This window comes from Aythya fuligula, chromosome Z (assembly GCF_009819795.1).
Source record: "Aythya fuligula isolate bAytFul2 chromosome Z, bAytFul2.pri, whole genome shotgun sequence".
In the NCBI taxonomy this organism is placed as follows: Eukaryota; Metazoa; Chordata; class Aves; order Anseriformes; family Anatidae; genus Aythya; species Aythya fuligula.
In genome coordinates this window covers 344370-362482 of record NC_045593.1, presented here as the reverse complement: position 1 = coordinate 362482, position 18113 = coordinate 344370, and the positions used below count along the sequence as shown (strand labels likewise).

At 37.8% G+C, this 18113-nt stretch overlaps 1 protein-coding gene across 9 annotated transcripts in view; it reads left to right on the top strand.

The window, feature by feature from the left end:
- The window catches only part of NEDD4L (NEDD4 like E3 ubiquitin protein ligase), a 144708-nt gene extending 130064 nt beyond the window's left edge, over positions 1 to 14644 (top strand). For all 9 annotated transcript variants that reach the window (XM_032206475.1, XM_032206474.1, XM_032206473.1 and 6 more), the window contains 10 exons: positions 693 to 814; positions 1690 to 1760; positions 3046 to 3141; positions 5467 to 5540; positions 6307 to 6367; positions 6753 to 6812; positions 7364 to 7471; positions 8097 to 8193; positions 8804 to 8876; positions 10012 to 14644. In XM_032206475.1, coding sequence (XP_032062366.1) covers positions 693 to 814; positions 1690 to 1760; positions 3046 to 3141; positions 5467 to 5540; positions 6307 to 6367; positions 6753 to 6812; positions 7364 to 7471; positions 8097 to 8193; positions 8804 to 8876; positions 10012 to 10114 — 865 coding nt within the window. In that variant the 3' untranslated portion in view covers positions 10115 to 14644. The remainder of the gene's footprint in view (positions 1 to 692; positions 815 to 1689; positions 1761 to 3045; positions 3142 to 5466; positions 5541 to 6306; positions 6368 to 6752; positions 6813 to 7363; positions 7472 to 8096; positions 8194 to 8803; positions 8877 to 10011) is intronic.
- The last annotated feature ends 3469 nt before the right edge of the window (positions 14645 to 18113 follow it).

The window sequence follows — 18113 nt, the reverse complement described above, 5'->3', positions numbered from 1 at the left end:
GTTGCATTTGTTTCTCAGAAAATACACGTTTTGTTTTTGGAGGAAAACATAGCTTACAGAATATTGACTAGTTCAGAATGCCTTTGTGTTAGTAGAATTCACTGGATAAACATTTGTTTTGAAATATTACTACTGCTTATGTGATAAAAATATCACTGCAATCACTTTAAAAACATTATTTTCATTCGAGGTTCAATTTGATGGAAAGGTGTATTTTAAATTGTAAGCATTCACTCTAGAGTGAGACTTCCTATCAACAGCAAAGACAAATAAAACTTTACTAGAGACAGCCTGTTTATAACTGATGTTTCTGGGAGTAGTATTTAATTAATTCTGGGAAATACATACACATCTGAAAATTAAACATTACCACTCATGGTTATTCATTAACTCGTTAATACAACATTTTATAGTTTTAAGTCCCATTGATTTTATTTAGATAATCAGAATATAAAATAGGATTTAGTTGGGATTTTTAGGAATCTATTAGTGTACTAGAAAGTTTGAAATAGAAATGTCTTGGGAAACTGGAAGTTACCAGCTTAGACTTTGCACACTCTTCCTATCTTAGCGGTTGAACCTGGTTTATTCAAAGAAAATATTCTGAACAATCTGTGTTTTGGATTTAGGATGAGAATAGTACTGATAACGCACTGATGGTTTCAATCTGCTTTTTTCTTTCCCCAAAATAGGGACAACTATACACTTCAGATTAATCCTAATTCAGGTCTTTGTAATGAAGATCATCTTTCGTATTTTACATTTATTGGACGGGTTGCTGGTCTGGCAGTATATCATGGGAAGCTATTAGATGGTGAGTTACTATACTGTATTGCTAAGCTACTCTTACTGGATTTTTTTTTTTAAATGAAATGAATCACTTCAATAATTCATATGCTTTAGAATGTAGTATATCTTGAAACAAAGTCTAAGAGATTAAAGTAATGGAACTGGAAGCTTTGGAAATTGCATTCCTGTTTTGAATGGTGATTTTGGTAAAATGATAGTGTCTTGCTCAACAAATATGTTTCATATAAAGTTTTGCTCCTCTGTCCACTCCTGTTAACCCTAGAGAATCTCCATTTTCAAATAATCTCTATCCTGAAGGAAAATCACTAAGTTTGTATCAGCAACTTACATGCAAACCAGCTGAAGCCAAAGCAGTTGCTTGTCAATTGCAGCCTGAATTTTTCTATAAAATTATTTCTCGTTGATTGAACGAGTTAATAAAACAATTGATTGAATGAGTGAATAAATTTTTGCTCAACTTTGAAATCCCAGAATATCCAAGCAAGCAACCATTATAAACTGCCTAGATGTTATTTAAAGACAGTGCAGCCCAACAACAGATGAAGCTCATGGTCCTGTTTTTCTAGTATCTCCTTTGAGAGAAGAATGGCGATTTTAAGTGGATTAGAGTATCTTGAGCGCAATTCTCTATCTTCAGTGTCTCTACCATGTAACTAACATTGGCATAATTCTTGTAATTGAAAAATTGGGCTTGCCAAGTCTAAATAAAAAATGGGTCTGCTGTGTTAACTTGAGCAGTTACAGCACTGTTCCTTGCAGGATATTTCTTTCCCACAGACACAGTAAGAAATAGCATGGTGTTTCATCCTTTAGCAGTCATATCTTTAGGTAAGGTGAGAATGCAGAATAGCAGAGGTAACGCTTTTCCCTCTGTTTTAGGCTTCTTCATCAGACCTTTTTACAAGATGATGTTGGGGAAACCAATAACTCTAAAAGACATGGAATCAGTGGTAAGATAACATTTGAAACTTATCAGCATTAGTAATTATTTGATTTTTTTTTTTTCATCTGGGAAATATTATAAGAGCTAATAGTTCCAGTAAAGTGCATGGTGGAAAACACAAGGTTATGGTTTTAAGAACTTGAGAATGGTATGTGCGTATTTTTTTAATAAAACAAATATTCCCTGCCACATCAGCAGTTTCAGGACCAGTGCATTTAGAGCAGTTAGGGTTGAGGGAGAAGAGGCATGAATAGGCCAGTAAGAGACGCAATACAGAATGATTCGCGGTTGTGTTTTTGCCTTTTCCACTGAGTCAGCTGTCTCCCTGTTGTGAGGAACACTAGCAAGAGGTCCTGTTTTTCCCTTCTTCTTTTTTCCCTTCTTTTCATACTGTGAAGCAGGATGAGGTAGATGAAAGGACATAGTTCTGACCTGGTAGCATGGGAAGTTGTCCACAGTAGTGGAAGAAGGGGTTGCCAAATGATTAACGGTTTTACCCACAAAGAGACAATGAATGCAGCACTACTTATGCCCTGGTACAGGCTTTGGTTTTGTTCTCTGCACTTCATCAACTTCCACTTCTTCAACATGAATTGCAATCAAGTACTTTTGTGTTCATTGCTCCCTGGGAGAAAAAATAACTGCTTTATGAGTTAGTAATCTCTAACTTTGCATTTTAAAATGAAGGAGCACAACTAACAGGATTGTGCAGATGCCCAATCTAGACATGTGCACTCCACCAGTACTGAAATACAGTACACTTCAGATGTACACAATAGCTAACTGTAAAAGGTTTCCTTGAAGTTAGTAGTATGATACCCTTCTTGTCTTCTTAATGTTTTCTACATAATAAAGATACAGCCTGTTCAGGAATTTAGAGGGGATTTTTTATTCAGCAAATTTCAAGAGTTTTTAATAACAACAATATAATAGTAATTGTATAATATATTGTTGATGTAATGAAGCAGTACATAAATAGTGTTGAGAAGAACAGCTTTATCTAGAAGACATTCTCTAACCAATTAGCACAGTCAATCTATTGTATTGTATAATAGTTACACGTCAATTAAGGAGAGTTACACATACCTAAAAATATAGCATCTAAAAAATGCAAATGAATAAGGTAATTCATCTTTACACTGCTTTACAGTAGCTATACAAATAAAAAGGTTCCCATCCTTCCAACCCCTTTGGAGTTCTAATTTTAGATGTTTTTATTTGTTTGTTTTAAAATTAAATTGCGTATTTAATGTTTATATATTCCAACTTTGCTTAATTTCAATCTCCTGTAGGACAGTGAATACTACAACTCTTTGAAGTGGATCCTGGAAAATGACCCTACAGAGCTGGATCTCATGTTTTGCATAGATGAGGAAAACTTCGGACAGGTATGTAAAGATTAACCCAAAAGTCTGTACATCCATCCTACTGGTTATTGCCAAAAGCCAGCATCACGTGCTTGTGGACCTGATCGGGACTGCTGAACGTTAATCTCATTATGGGCTTTGAGTATTAATCTCTCTTTCTCTGCTGCTGAGTTTTGTGGTTTTTTTGGCTGTGGTTGCTGTAAGTACTCAGGTGGCACTTGGAGGGGTAGGGGACAAGCGATGGCAGAGCCCATCTGTGGTGAGCTGAGGCCGCACGTAACCTCAGAGAGGTCTTGGTGACAGACTGGCTACGTCTGTGAGCTTGGGGCCTGTCCATGAATGTGGGAAAAAATTAAGTGCAAGTTGTCTTTACCCATGACTAACACAAGCCATCTCCCCCACCTCTGTTGGGCCCGGAGAGGATGAGCAGCCACCAGCCAGCTGCCTGTGGTGCTCCAGAGGTCAGGATATTTTCCCTGCAAGAGCTGTGGCTTGGCCACACTCCCCTGGTGGCTCCCTCAGGCACAGGAACCAGTTTGGCTCACCCTCATAAATGCTTGGAGGGTGAGGGACCTAACTGTTCTTCACCCTTCAGCAGGTTACACCTTTAAGCTTTCTTGCACAGTTGTGAGAATTGTAAAGTGTCTTTTGTAAAGTAAAATGAAAAGAAGGCATGTGAGGAGCAGCTGCGAGAACTGGGATTGTTTAGTCTGGAGGAAAGGAGGCTGAGGAGCTTGCAGCAAGGAGGGTGCCAGTCTTTTCTCAGGTGACAAGTGATAGGACGTGAGGAAAGAGCCTGAAGTTGTTCCACGGGAGGTTGAGATTTGATATCAGGAAGAATTTCTTCACAGAAAGGGTGGGGAACAGGATCCCCAGGGAAGTGGTGGTTGCCACCCTGGTGGTTATTTAAGAGATGTGTGGTGCGGTGCTTAGGGACATGGTTTAGCAGTGGACTTAGTTGTGGTAGGTAATGGTTGGACTTGACGATCTTACAGGTCTTTTCCAGCTGAAATGATTCTATGATTTTTTATGAGCTATCTAAGGCTGGAGATGCCAACGAAGGAATTCTATTCTTGTCAAGAGCGATACGATGTCTTTCTGAAAAGCAGTAGAAGCTGGCTGAGAAGCAGACTGAAATACTTATAAGGAGTAATAAAGGTGTTACAGAATCTTTATTAGAAAATTGTCTCAGCTTAGGACTGTTTGGGGCCTATAGGTAAAGATGTTCTCAAAAGACAAAATAAATAGTAGAATGATAATCAGTGAAGTGCATGACGAGTGATGCATAATTTAAAAAAAAAAAAAAAGTACGTAAGTGTTTATGCTTTTGGGGAAACTTTACAAACTGCTTTTATAAATAGCTGCAGGTTGAGGCTCATAGATTTGTTTCTTAGCTTACCTTATTATATCTCTCTGCATGTTGTTTCTATCTATCAGGGGCTGCAGATTAAGTAATGGCATTTATGATTTCTTTTGTCGTGAATATAACATTTTTCCATGTTTTCATAGTATGTGTGGGGTTGTTGGGGAAGTTCCCGACAATAGCCAGAATATTTGACTTTCCTTCTCTCTTTTCCTTTAATGAAAAATGCTCCCAAGTGCCCATTCTTTTTAAAAAATGAAATCTTGTGCCTACAATGTATGTAAACACCGGGATCTGCATTCAGAAATATCCTTCCCCATAGCTGCACTACTGAGCACGTGGTTTGGTAGCTCTTTTATGTAAGCATTAACTGGTAAAAACGTTAGCAACTTCTGGCTTTCATGGAACCTAAGTCTGCATTAATTCTGTTGAATTTCTGCTGATAAATTACTTTCACCAAAAATTGAATGTATTATTTGGTCTTGTAGTTTCTTGTGAACTGTAATGAATCTGTTTGTTTCTATCTTATGCTCATATGATGGTTATGCTCATCATTCTCAACAAATCTGCGTTTAAACATTTCTGTAATGCATTTTTCTACTTTGCTTATTTGTCCTTTTAACAGAAGAATTTCTCTCTGGATTTTAAATAGTATTTTTTTTTAAGCATTTTGAAGAATTAGAAGACATTTTTCTATCCTTATGAAAATGAAGTATGTGTTTTTTTTACCCAAATGAACCTGCTGTTCAGGACTAGAATTTTGAAAATAATTCATTCTTAAGAGTGATCATAGAATAATTTGTTCATAATGATGCCATCTTTAGATGTGGAATACTATGATGGCTCATTAGCTATTACAGTATAATAGTTTTCTAGTACTACTTGTAAAATGCTGCTCAAGGGCAGTGGATTTCATGAGAAACGTGTCCTGAAATAATGTCATCTTTTGTTGTTGTGTTTTTTTTTTCTTCTTTAAAATATAGACGTATCAAGTTGACCTGAAGCCAAATGGGTCAGAAATCATGGTAACAAATGAAAACAAAAGGGAATACATTGAGTAAGTATACATTTATGGAATTTATCCGGAGTGTAACAATACACAGTAGTACTGGTTTGAAATTCACCCTACTGTAGTTATTGTAGTGCAATAAATCATCAGACATCCCTTTAAAAGAAAATCCTTTTGTTAACATAGTTTGTTTATACCTGATCCTTAGAAAGTTTAGATTTTAACCTTTATTGTTGTATGATTTAACTAATCAATGTAGTCTATGACGTAACAGGAAACAGTATCTTCTTGATGATGTGTAGACATGAGGAATATTCAAGAAGGGATGGTATTTCTCTGAATTATTATTATTGCAGACATCTACATCTAAATTACTCACTAATTACTCTAAGCTGAAACTTCACCCTTCACAATTGATGAAATTGTGAAAAAAATGGCACTTGTTGGATATAGTAATTATCATGTTAAAGCAGGCATATGAATTCAGCCTGCTTCTGTGCGTTGACTACACCGAAGTGCCTAGGGTTAACTATGTCAGCTTCGCAGAGCTCCTAATGGGAGTGAGTTTCTACCCTGGAATTTCATTTTTCCTGATGAACTGCTGTCACAGAATATAAAACAAGAATAAAGGCAGATCTGAACAGCAAACTAATTCTGGAGAAAAGAATGCAAATAGGATGTCTGTCTAATTTAGTTTTCTTAGCATCAAAGTATTGTTGGGAGATGCTTGAAGAGAAACGGAAACTGTTAAGGTTGCTAATTAAGTCTAAAGTCTTCTAATGAATGTGTTCATGTTTTTATTTAACTACTATAGTCTGGTCATCCAGTGGAGGTTTGTCAACAGAGTTCAAAAACAGATGAATGCTTTTTTGGAGGTAAAGTACTTTTTTTCCGTTCTACCCACATAATACATACATATTTTTATGCAGACTTCTCATATATCTGTATCTCATTAAGGGAGTGAGAAGCTTCGCATGACTGCACAAGTTCTGGAATGCTTACATATAATGGTTTCACATTTCTCCTTTTATAAGATTATTCTCTTTCAAGTTTAAATTACTTGAGTTTGAAATAATCTAGTGATTAATTTTTAAATTAGAGATTCATTAATACTCAGGAACCATGTATTTCATTTTCAAAATCCTTCTTTGTTGTATGTCATTTAATTAACTAGTGGCTTTCCCTGAAGCCAAGACCCATAGATAAAAAACTTAGTGTTACATATTGTACAAATATCACCCTTATTTTGCTTTCTCTTAGGGATTCACAGAACTTCTTCCTATTGACCTGATTAAAATTTTTGATGAAAATGAACTAGAGGTAAGTTTGTGTAACTGATGTCCAGAGGCAATAAACCAGATCAATCTCATTGCAAAAGATGTGTTATATCCTGAAGTCTCTAGATCTTCAGTGAATTAGGAGACAAAGATGCTTTACTTATAGTGGGAAATGAGAACTTTTTCCCTAAAAAAAATAATAAACCTATTGATAAAGTAAATTACAAAAATATTATTTACTCAATTAGGTGATTAAGTATGTTCATATGTAAAGCATGCAAGTAACTTACTGAGTTAATGTTGTTATGCTTATACCCGTCATATTTTGAGCACAATACTATAAAAGATGCTGTCACGTGAAGCACACGTACTTCATATTGTACAGTGTTTCTCCAGGAAAGTGAGATATTCTTTGAGAACTCTCTTGAAGAGGAGCTCAGCTCTCCTTTATGTCTGCATTTATATTTGCACCACTTAGCTGTTTAAGAGGTCAGACAACAGAGGGAGAGCTTAATCTTGTTTTTCTGTTAAAGTGCACAGGATAATACTAATACCATCTTCAGTTAACACCCTAATGATTACTTCTATATACAGTTACTGATGTGTGGCCTTGGCGATGTTGATGTTAATGACTGGAGGCAACACACAATCTACAAAAACGGTTACTGCCCAAATCATCCTGTTATCCAGTGGTTCTGGAAGGTAATACTCTCATCACATTTCACTTCTGTGGCTATTCCTCAAAGTCAAAGCTACCTTACTGTGTTGCAGTTTGTTTGTTTCTGCTTTTTTAAAATCATCGTCATGATGATGCATGGTAAGCATGAAGACTATGTAATTGTACCAACAATCATTATGATATAGTGATGTTTCACTAACCCAAACAGTGTTATGGTCCTAAGAGATCCTGTCGTAGTGCAACACTGATTCTTCTTTGAAACTGCATTCCTCTGCCTGATGTTTAAGGTTTTTCTGCCATCTCTGTTTCTCTATTCTCCCTGCTAGGTATATTTATAAATTATCACATGCCACCAGGCAGGCACAAGTCATAGATTGGATGAAAAAGCAAGTCACCTCAAAGGTGAACAGCAGTTGTAGCTTCCAGCTGGTGCCAGGGTATTGTCTCTTTGTTGTGGCCTGAGGACAGTTGGAAAAGGATGCCTCTGGTTTAACCAGAGAAATGGCCTGCTACCTCTATGCTCCCCTTCAAAGTTACATGTCTGTTTATTACAGTCTAATACAAATAGATTATGTACTCAGGTTTGGGTTGGTTTTTGCTTAACAGCAGCATGTACAACTGTGAAAGTGACTCTTTCTTTCTCAATAGGCTGTTTTACTGATGGATGCTGAAAAACGGATTCGATTACTGCAGTTTGTTACTGGGACGTCACGCGTGCCTATGAATGGATTTGCTGAACTTTATGGTAAGCTTCCTTTCAGCTGCCCACCCATTATGCTCACCTTTAGAATGACTATACAGACCGCTTCTGAACTTCCACAGGAAAGCCTGGGCATTAATGAATATAGGTATAGTCAACCTTTACTCCCACATAAGATTTCTTCTAGATTCCACCAGCCCTGGAGTATTTGAGAAGTAAAAGTTTTTGTGCACCATGGGTGTTGTGTAGACATTCTCCTTGCACAGGAATGAATCAACTCCCCAAAGAAGAGTTCAGCTATCAACAACAATAATATTCACAGCACATGAAGAAGAGGAGACTGCAAGTTTATCCAAGAATGCTATTTTTTTTCCTGTGTTAATATTTGAGCTTATTTCATTGGCATTATACATATTCTATGCAAAGGTAGCTAGGTAAACTTAAGCTAACTATTTATTTGCAAATAAGTATCTGCACTCCTATTTACTTTAATGTAATTTTGATTGAGGGAATTTGTACCAGGTATTCTATACCAGTTGAAAACTTAGCCTTAAGGAAAACTTAATTTGTGCAAACATATAATTTTAAAAATAGCATTTAGGTAGTTTCTGTAATGTCCAGTAATTTAAATTTCCTATTTTTCATTTTCATCCAGGTTCAAATGGTCCTCAGCTGTTTACAATAGAGCAATGGGGAACTCCTGATAAACTGCCCAGAGCTCACACATGGTAAGTCATAAAAGCATAAAATTATTGCTTTTCTGTATTGTTATAGGGCCAGGAAAGGGGAGAGAGTGATGTCTGTGCCTATTTCAAATACATTTTAGCTTGGGACAATACCGTGTGTGTGTGCATGTATTTATTAAAAGGCAAAGAAAAGTTAGTACTTACCTGCTGACACAGTTGCAGAATGTGTTCCAGGAAGTAGCAAGGTTCAACTTCAGTAGCTTGCCATTGCTTCTGACAGTCTCTGAAGAAGGCTTGGTTTAGCCTTCACATGCACACATGAAAGATAAAAGCCTCTGTTAATAAAGTAGTTGTAGGTGTTCTGCAATAAATGTAGGTAAAGGAATCCACAAGAAACTCATTACAGCTTAGCCTTTTTGATAATAATTTTTAAATGGTATTTTAATTTACTCTAAATAACCCTTGCAACTCTGGACATTTCTTCTGATAACTGTTTTTGCACTAAAATGCATGTTAGAAGAGCTAGCTTTTCCCCATAGGCTTTCTAAGGTAAATTTAGAAAAGCTAGTGTTTAGAACATGGCACTCTTTCAGTAAAGAGAGAGTTATAGAATAAAAAATATTTATAAATATTTTATTAATTATATATATATATAATATTTTCTTTTTATATTTATTTAATAATTATATTAAAAAAAAATAAGAAAAAATGCATTCCAAAAAATCAACTCTCATCTCAGTTACCTGTTAAATTGTACATGACTTTTTAAAGAGCTTCTTTGGAGTTTTTAATATTATTTTTCAGAACATCTTTGCTAATTCCTAGGAAAACAGACTTTTGACAGGTTGACAAAAGCTGAAATATTTTCAATCTAACAATTATTTTTTAATCTTTTTTTTTTTATGGGGGAAGGTAGGGAGGGCATTAACAACTTCCCATTTTCAGTTCTGGAAAGAAAAAACGTAGTTATTTCTGAAAACTCATCACAGTACAGGCACAATTGTCTTCAGATGCTATAATCAGGGAACACCAAGCATCAGTTATATTTGCAGAGGATACTGCAGAGATTGTGTGTGTTTGGTCAAAAACATATGGTCCATTATTAAGGCCCCCTTTTCTATTTCTTCAAAATCTCATATGTTTTTCAATGGATTTTTTTTTTCCTTCTGAATTTCAGCTTTAATCGCCTTGACTTACCTCTTTATGAATCTTTTGAAGATTTGCGAGAGAAGCTACTTATGGCAGTTGAAAACGCTCAAGGATTTGAAGGAGTGGATTAAAACAAATACTTTTTTCCCCCCATTCAAGCAAGTTCTGCTGCACTTTTGCATTTGCCTAACGGACTCTTGAGTGACTATGGCAGAACAGTTGCACAACGTTGGTTCATGGAGCAAACCCTTCGACAGTGCAGTTGCCTAAATCCAGAATTTTGAACTATAACCTGTGGATGGCTTTTTGATGTTTCCACAGCAGATTACCAACTGGTTAACTTGTACTCTGATTACATTTCAGCAGGACTTACTCTATTTATGTTGTGCCTCTGTAGGCAAAGCCCTTAATAAATATTTTACATAATTTCTAATGACAATGAATGGAATTAATCATTTTACAGGTATAGTATTACAACTCATGTTTACTTTTTAATTCATTTAGACATTTTCAGATTATATTTCATTACAATTAAATATCATGTACTTGGAAAAAAATGAGCATTTTTCTTAATTTCATACAAGACTTGATGCCAGTGTCCTTTTTTCAAAGCACATGTGCACATGTTGAGCCTTGTGTTCCCAAACCATTAAGAAAATAGGAGAAAGCTATGTTGGGAATTTTCTCTGTATTGGCTACATCAAGAGTAACTCTTTTCATTGAGCATATAAATATTTTTCCGTATCCAGAAAATGTATGGATTCAATGTTGCATTTTTGTATAAATAATAGAATAGTTATGAGTCAAGAGAGAATCATAACATAGCATGCCAAATCTCATGTTCAATGAAAAAATTGCCTCATTATTCCTTGATAATATTTACATGTACTATAAAACATTTTGGGGTAGGGTTGGCATTAATCATTTTAGGAAAATATGCTTAACCCTGTCATTATCTTTGTATAGTGATTCTTTTATTATTTTTTCCTCTTTACTGTTTGCAATGGAGGCATTTTGAAAGAAACCTGGCACTATGTGATTTGGCACTACAGAAAACAGATCTGTTTTGTCTCCTGTTTGTAAGCATTTGCTAATGATATCTAAATAACAATTTTTTTTGTTTGTTTCTAACTGCACCAACTCTAAAGGCACTTTATGTAACACATGGAAGTCATATCTGTTTTTTATCATAAACATTAATGTGATTATATTCCTTCTCACTGCACATGTCTTTCTGGTGCAATATCTATCAATTGTGAATCTGGCTGCTGCTGATGTATAAAAGAAAAAAAACAGATATAGAGCTGAGCCTGCAGACATGTTCCTCAGCAATTGTTTTTGTGATTTATTTTTTACTTAATCACAAAGATTTATTTAATATACACTATCTATCTAATCAGTTTTGTTACCTATGACATGTTGCATGCTTAAACTATAATGTCTGAGTTGCATCTCTTGTGTGATGGATTAAAAGTGAAAGATTTGTATTTGATCCACTGTAGTTAAATGGTTACAGTATTACTACAGTAGGTTTGAAGGGATGGCTTCATCAATTTGATGATCTTCAGTTTTCTAAGTTTAGTCCACGTACTTACTACGCATAGGATTTTTCCCCAAGAGCCCATCTAATGCTTTATGAGACAAGATGATACCACAATGTAAAAAACAAATCTTCACTTTGTTGCCAACAGTGGTGGCCTTACCTGCTTCACAGCTCCCACTGGCAAGTACAGTCCAGCGCTGACAATAAGTAGCCACGGTCCAGAAACTTCAGCATGTTAACACTTTGGCTAAAAAGGCTACTGGAAAGAAGACAACAGTAATTAACATTCAGCAAATCTGTACATACTAGCAAAAATTTTGAAAAGCTAATAGATGCGTGATTTTTTATTATTATTGAACACAAGATTAATTTTGTATTAAATGTTTTCTGACATTCCTTTCTGAATTGTTACATTTTAATGAGCAGAAAACCTTGAATGAGACAGAAACGTACTGCATCTGAATAGACAGAGAAACACTATACTGATCATTTACTGTGGGGAAGATTGAGAGAATGGGGTAAAGTGATCTTCTATATGCTAAGCACTACTAGTTATAACACAGATGCCCTTAAGGGAAATGTCACACTCCAAAATCATTTTTCTTTCTGTGTTTACCTGGAGGATTTTGTATGGTTAAAGGTCATCTTCTACGAGAGGTTTTCTAATACCTTAATAATAATTTCTAAAGTCCTTCCAAACAATAGAGTTACCTAGTCCAGGTGAACTTAACAGTAAGCCAGCTCATTACTTTTGGGTGTCCAAGTTAGCTGTGCTATTACCACACACCACCACATTTTGCCTGTACAGAAGCAGCTTTATATAATGCAGCTTCTGTCACTACAGTAACTTTGTCCTTTTCTTGTTGGGATGCAGGAGTAATCCAGATTTGGCATTCACTAATGAGCATAACTACTTGTTAGAAAATCTGAAGGGAATTGCTCAGCCCAGTCCCTTGCTGCATAAAGCTTTTGTGTTGAACAGCAGAAGCCTCCCTGTTAGCTACAGCAACTGCTGTTATTGACAGGTTATAAGAATGCCACTCTTGACTTCGTCTGGTTTTCATGTATCAGGGAAGTTAAGAGATGTAACCCCTACTGAAACGTACTATAGCCACACAACTCAGATTCTGTTATCAATGGCTATCTTGATAGCTAACCCAAAGGGCAGATATGCCCTTCACATCAGCCAAAAAGCTAAGATCTTCTATACTAGGACAAAACCCAGGAAATTATCTCTAGTTTTGCAACAGACTACATGAGGCTAAGTAACTGGCATGAGCTGTACAAGGCAGCAGCTGCAGAAGAAATTGCCCCCAACCCTTTAATATAAGGACTTACCACTCTTTCTGAGGTCCTGAGCAGGATTTGAGCTTTATCTTCTGACACTCTAGCCACCTAGCAATCCTTCTGGAGCTCCTGAAGTAGCGTTTGAAGGAATCTTTCTAGGAAAAAAGGTAGCGAAATGTCAGTTGGTTACAATTTGAAGTAAAACACAAAGCAACTACCATAGTTTTGTGCCTTTCTTAACACAGTATTCAGTTTAGCCCAAAGCCAATTTGGTCACTATTTAGAGTATAGGGTCTGTAGCTGTCACCTCTTCTCATCAAGGCTTATAGTTTTGAGCCTTGTAAGGCTGTACTTAACATACACTGTACTATCACAGTAACTCCAGCTTCCAGGCCTCAGTGCTGGAAGTTGCTTTCTGTTTTTCAGTCCTAAGATAGATGAAACTTGGAGTGGGAGCTTTTATCATCTCATTTCCATCTCTCTCACTCAGACCCCTCGCTGGTTTCTGAGTGCAAGGAGCACACTAGCCTCAAGCACGTTCAGATAAACACTGCCACAAGCACTAGCCCTGCACCGCAGCCCCAGAAGGGCAGCACTCACTGCGTGTGCCCAGCCCCTCTAGGTGCTTGGCTGGAGCACTGCACGTGCCACCAGTGGGCCAGGAATTGGGAAAGCTAGCGAGGGAAAGCTGGATAGTTGGACTGCATTTGTCAGAGTTAAAAGAAGTCATCATACCTATCTGAGGGCAAGGGCTAATCATTATATGTGTAGTAGAAAAGAGGTAGATTACCACATTGGACATCATTCTTAAATGAACATTAATTTCCTTCTTTTGTATAAAAAAGCTTTTCCTTTTGTATCTAAAACTACAGCAACAAAGAAAAGCCTGCAGTCTTCAGGCATCTCTTACGATGTTGCACTAAGAAGCAATGCATAGTTACAATGCACAGGAAACTTACAGAACTGGAATCTAACCATATTAATGTTACATACCTAGCACGTCTGTCCTACTGCACATAGAACCTCCTTAGATACATAACACTGTCATCAATGCAAGCCGTAGTTAGTCATACGTCTGTTTATGTACACACCTCTCACGTTCTGTTCGTCCACATGAGCTGCCACTTACATGTTCTTGGTTCCCCCCTTTTCCATACAATTTTCACATACTTTGCTCTTTTTTTCTTAACAATTTTGTATATATGTATGTAAAAATATGCACAGTATGTACCCACATACAACAGTACATATGCGTTGCGTTTTTGTACTTTAATCTGTTCTGTTGAATTGAAAGCAGCTCGTGAGCACCCTCTCTGCTACAGCAGTAGCGCAACCACATAGAAGTGAACGGGTTATGATTCTCAAAACCCAAATGCAAAACTCCAGAAAATGATGTTGCTATGTTCCACGTCTGTGAACCTAAAATTCAGACTTAAAACTGAGATAATTTATATCTCCAAACATGCAGAAAGCGTCAAACATTCCAGATTAAATTCACACTGTTTAATATTTTTGTAAGAATTGCCTCACACTAGAAGGCTATTCAAAATAACACCAGACTACTTAAAATTGATTTTAAAATGCTACTTATAAATAATGCTAATTTTCACAATTAATACAGCTTTAAACTGTGGTTGGATTTGATACACTGTGGAGAAAGGTTTTGTTTAAGGACAAAAAAAAAACATTTTTTCCATTTATTTTCTGAAAAGAAATGAATGAAATTGTAGTTTGTTTTTCCTGACAGCAGAAGCTCAATGTGACAAAATGAAGTTGTTGTAATGAAATGATGCAACTTAATTAAATATTTAATAAAGAACTATGGAAGTTACAACATTTTATACTTCAAATATATTTTTGTCTAATGGAAGCTTTGTTTTATTTAAAAAAAATTGCCTGCTGGAAGACATTCTTACCCTGGGAGATGGTTCAGGGAGCCTATCTGTAGTCACATCTGTACCTGATTTAATTCCTAAATGGTTAAAAGCACCATCCATTTATTTCAGCTTCTGTAAAAGTGGTTCCCAAATTTTTCTGTGATCCTCAATGTTCCCACGAAACGGATGTGTATAGGGTTTTCAGGTGTGTAAGGTGAAACTGAAAAATGTTTACAGTGGCTACTGGTCAGTCACTGGCACACAACCACCTTCAGAAGGCACCATCCAAGGGAATTTCTCTATCTATAAGGATTTGAACAACTAGTACAAGCCAGTGATTATGTAGTGTTCTTTAAAGACTAAATACAAAACTGGTATCTTTCCCAACTTTATTGGTATCCCCTCTGTTGCGTCACCATTTATGTTACAGGAACAGAAACCCTCCATCGAAACACCACAACCAAGAAGGCTGTTCTCAAATTATCTAATTCTGCAGAGACCAGGCAAGCAGCATGCCTGCAAGCTTTTCCTGTTTAAGCCACATACAAAATAAAAACACAGATGCTACTATTTCTGCTGCATATTCATATGCTTACAACAGAACTTTCTGCACCCCACTATAATATCTGTATTACAGAAAACACAGTACAGACGAACAACCTCATAGACTGACAGAAGCTGAGTTTTACAATGCAAGTCTTCACATTTCAGTGCCCTCGCCAACAGCGATGGAACCCACGTTGCCTTTTTTGCTACTCAGGGTGACCGTCTTGTTTGTAACCAAGGCATGGTTTGACTTAACAGTTCGCCTTAGGTATACAGAATTTTCCTCCTCAGCTTGCTTGTCTTCCTACTATCAGCACTCAAGAGAGATGTGGCTGCACTAAGGTGCCTATTAGTCTTAAACACAAAACCAGAACGTAAATTAACACTCACGGATTCTCTATGCATTAAGAACAGCCTACAAGAGATACAGATGTGATGTGCCTAATACACCTCAAGGGTCATGAGCATTTTTGTGCAGCTACCCTTGGATGCCATTTGCTAAACAACAAACCACCACCGCTACAACCACCCCATCGGCTTCAGCAAGTGTCTGGGAACTGGGAGAGGAATGAGGGCAAGCAAGGTGACTAGGCAAACAAGTAAATCTCAATATGACCCAGAAACACCACGTCATCAGAAATCGTGGTCATCTTGCCAACAGATGGCAATGCCTGTAATGAATCAAGTTACTCAGAGCTCACCAATGTCGCCATATGACTACTGAAAAGACACCAAACCCCTGGATGATTCAGCCTATTAAGTTTTGCAGCTGAGCTATTCCTTGCATGTGCACATGTGTGGTATTGGATACACCATCTCAACTCACAATCGTAGCATGACTTAGTCTGCTTTAATAATTAATGCAGTAATCTCTGAGCTGTGCCAACACTGCAGTTCAGAAAGCCAAAACAGACAAGCTTCTGCTTACAGGCTGACGGCGTTGATTACTGACTCCTTCATGCTGAGAGTGCAAATTGCTTTACACTAATTCTCTGGTTTCATAACTTGGACTGTGCACAACATGTTCCTGACCCTAGAGCAGCAACTAATTCATTTTGTATAAACACTGCTTGTGCCCGTCTGTCTTCTCCTCCCTTGGGCAGAGGTTTCTCAAAGATTTCCCCATCTCCTCCCCTTTGTTCCAGCCTCCACTTCTTCCTGGGCTGGAGCAGCCAGGTGGCATGTTTCAAAGTGCATGCCATGGACTAACAGCGCATCCTCCCAACTCAGCTGTAGCAGGAGCACACACCTTAGCACTGGAAAGTGAAGACCTACATGTGATGCTGAAACACAGGACTAACCAGGGCTCTTTACAACAAAGATTTAAAAATAACCCAACAAAGACCACCACAACATACACGTCTTTTCCAGTGATACCTACTTGTGTTAATGTTTCGGCACAGTTACATCCAGGAGGTTTAAAAAAAACAAGACAACAAGACTCCATTTGTTTCTAATTGGAAATGAAAATTCATCTGTGGAAGCCTTCCGATGAGAAGGACCTGGGGGTGTTGGTTGATGAAAAACTCAGCATGAGCCAGCAACGTGTGCTTGCAGCCCAGAAAGCCAACCATATCCCGCGCTACATCCGAAGCAGCACGGCCAGCAGGACAAGGGAGGGGATTCTCCCCCTACTGCCCTGCTCTTTTGAGACCCCAGCTGTTCCCCCCAGACCATTCTGTGGTGGAGCTTTCTCAGTGGCTGACGATGTCTGTGCATATCCTTAGTCTATGGCATTTCCCTACTTCTAGCAAGGTTTTGCTATTCTTTAAAAACAAGCAAACCACAACAGCATGTTACTGCATTAGCACCTGAAATCCGTGCCCACGTACGACCAGTGCGCCACAGCCACCCCTAGGAGACGCTGCAGTCGCTGTATCAGCAGCGGGGACATGCTCATGAGGACATGCTCACCCTGACACCTGGTTCTTTGCTACCCTGACACTTCCTATCCTAACAGCAAATTCCTAAACTAGCAAACTTAATTCCTTTAACAAATACAAACCAACAACACTTTCTGTCATAATAAAAACAATCATACCAGATCAAGTTAGACTTGGTTAACAGCCTGCCCAAACAATAGAAATGCAGGACAAACAGCAGTGCTTCCAGCAAATTTACTTTCAAAACACGAGTAACATACAGCTCAAGGACCTACCACAGGTTCTTTTTTTGTGGTTGTTGGAAACCTGGCATATAAATAACTAGATATGTATTTGGATGTCATCACATTCCCCTACCTCTGCCTCACTGAACACTCCTCAAGTAAGGGACTGATTGCTATGAGGCCATGGCAAGAAAACACGGATGCAAACGGCCTCTGGAGGTGGTTCCCTCGAGTGGAAGCCAGCCCTAGTTCTGGATCCAGCCGAGGGAAGAAAAGCGACAAAAAGCATGGTCATATTTACGTCAGTGGTGACAATCTGAGCAAAGTCCATCACCTCTGCAGGCTGGCACAGAACTTCTGGTAACATTTAGAGCTGCCTACTGGTGCAAACGTAGGCCGTCTGATAGAAACAACCGTACGTGTGGAGTTAAACAGCACACCTCAGCTTCCGGGGAAGCTAGAGGAAAAAGAGGACATGCGAGTGCCGGATGACAGCACCAGGCACCCACTGCCACAATGGCATTAACTCCATCTTACTGTGCTTGGCCACTTCATCTGCTCTGCAGAATGGCTGGAGGGGCAGACCCTGTGTTAAGGCCCAGAAATACATTATGGCTATGGAAACATTAATTAGGTAGGGATAACATAACGGAGCAATTCTCAACGTGGAAGTTACAGTTGCTGTCTAAGACTTGCAGTTAAGAGTTGTATTTAATGAGTATTTGGGCATTCAAAACATTCTGGCAGTCACAAAAGGCAGAAATTTCTTT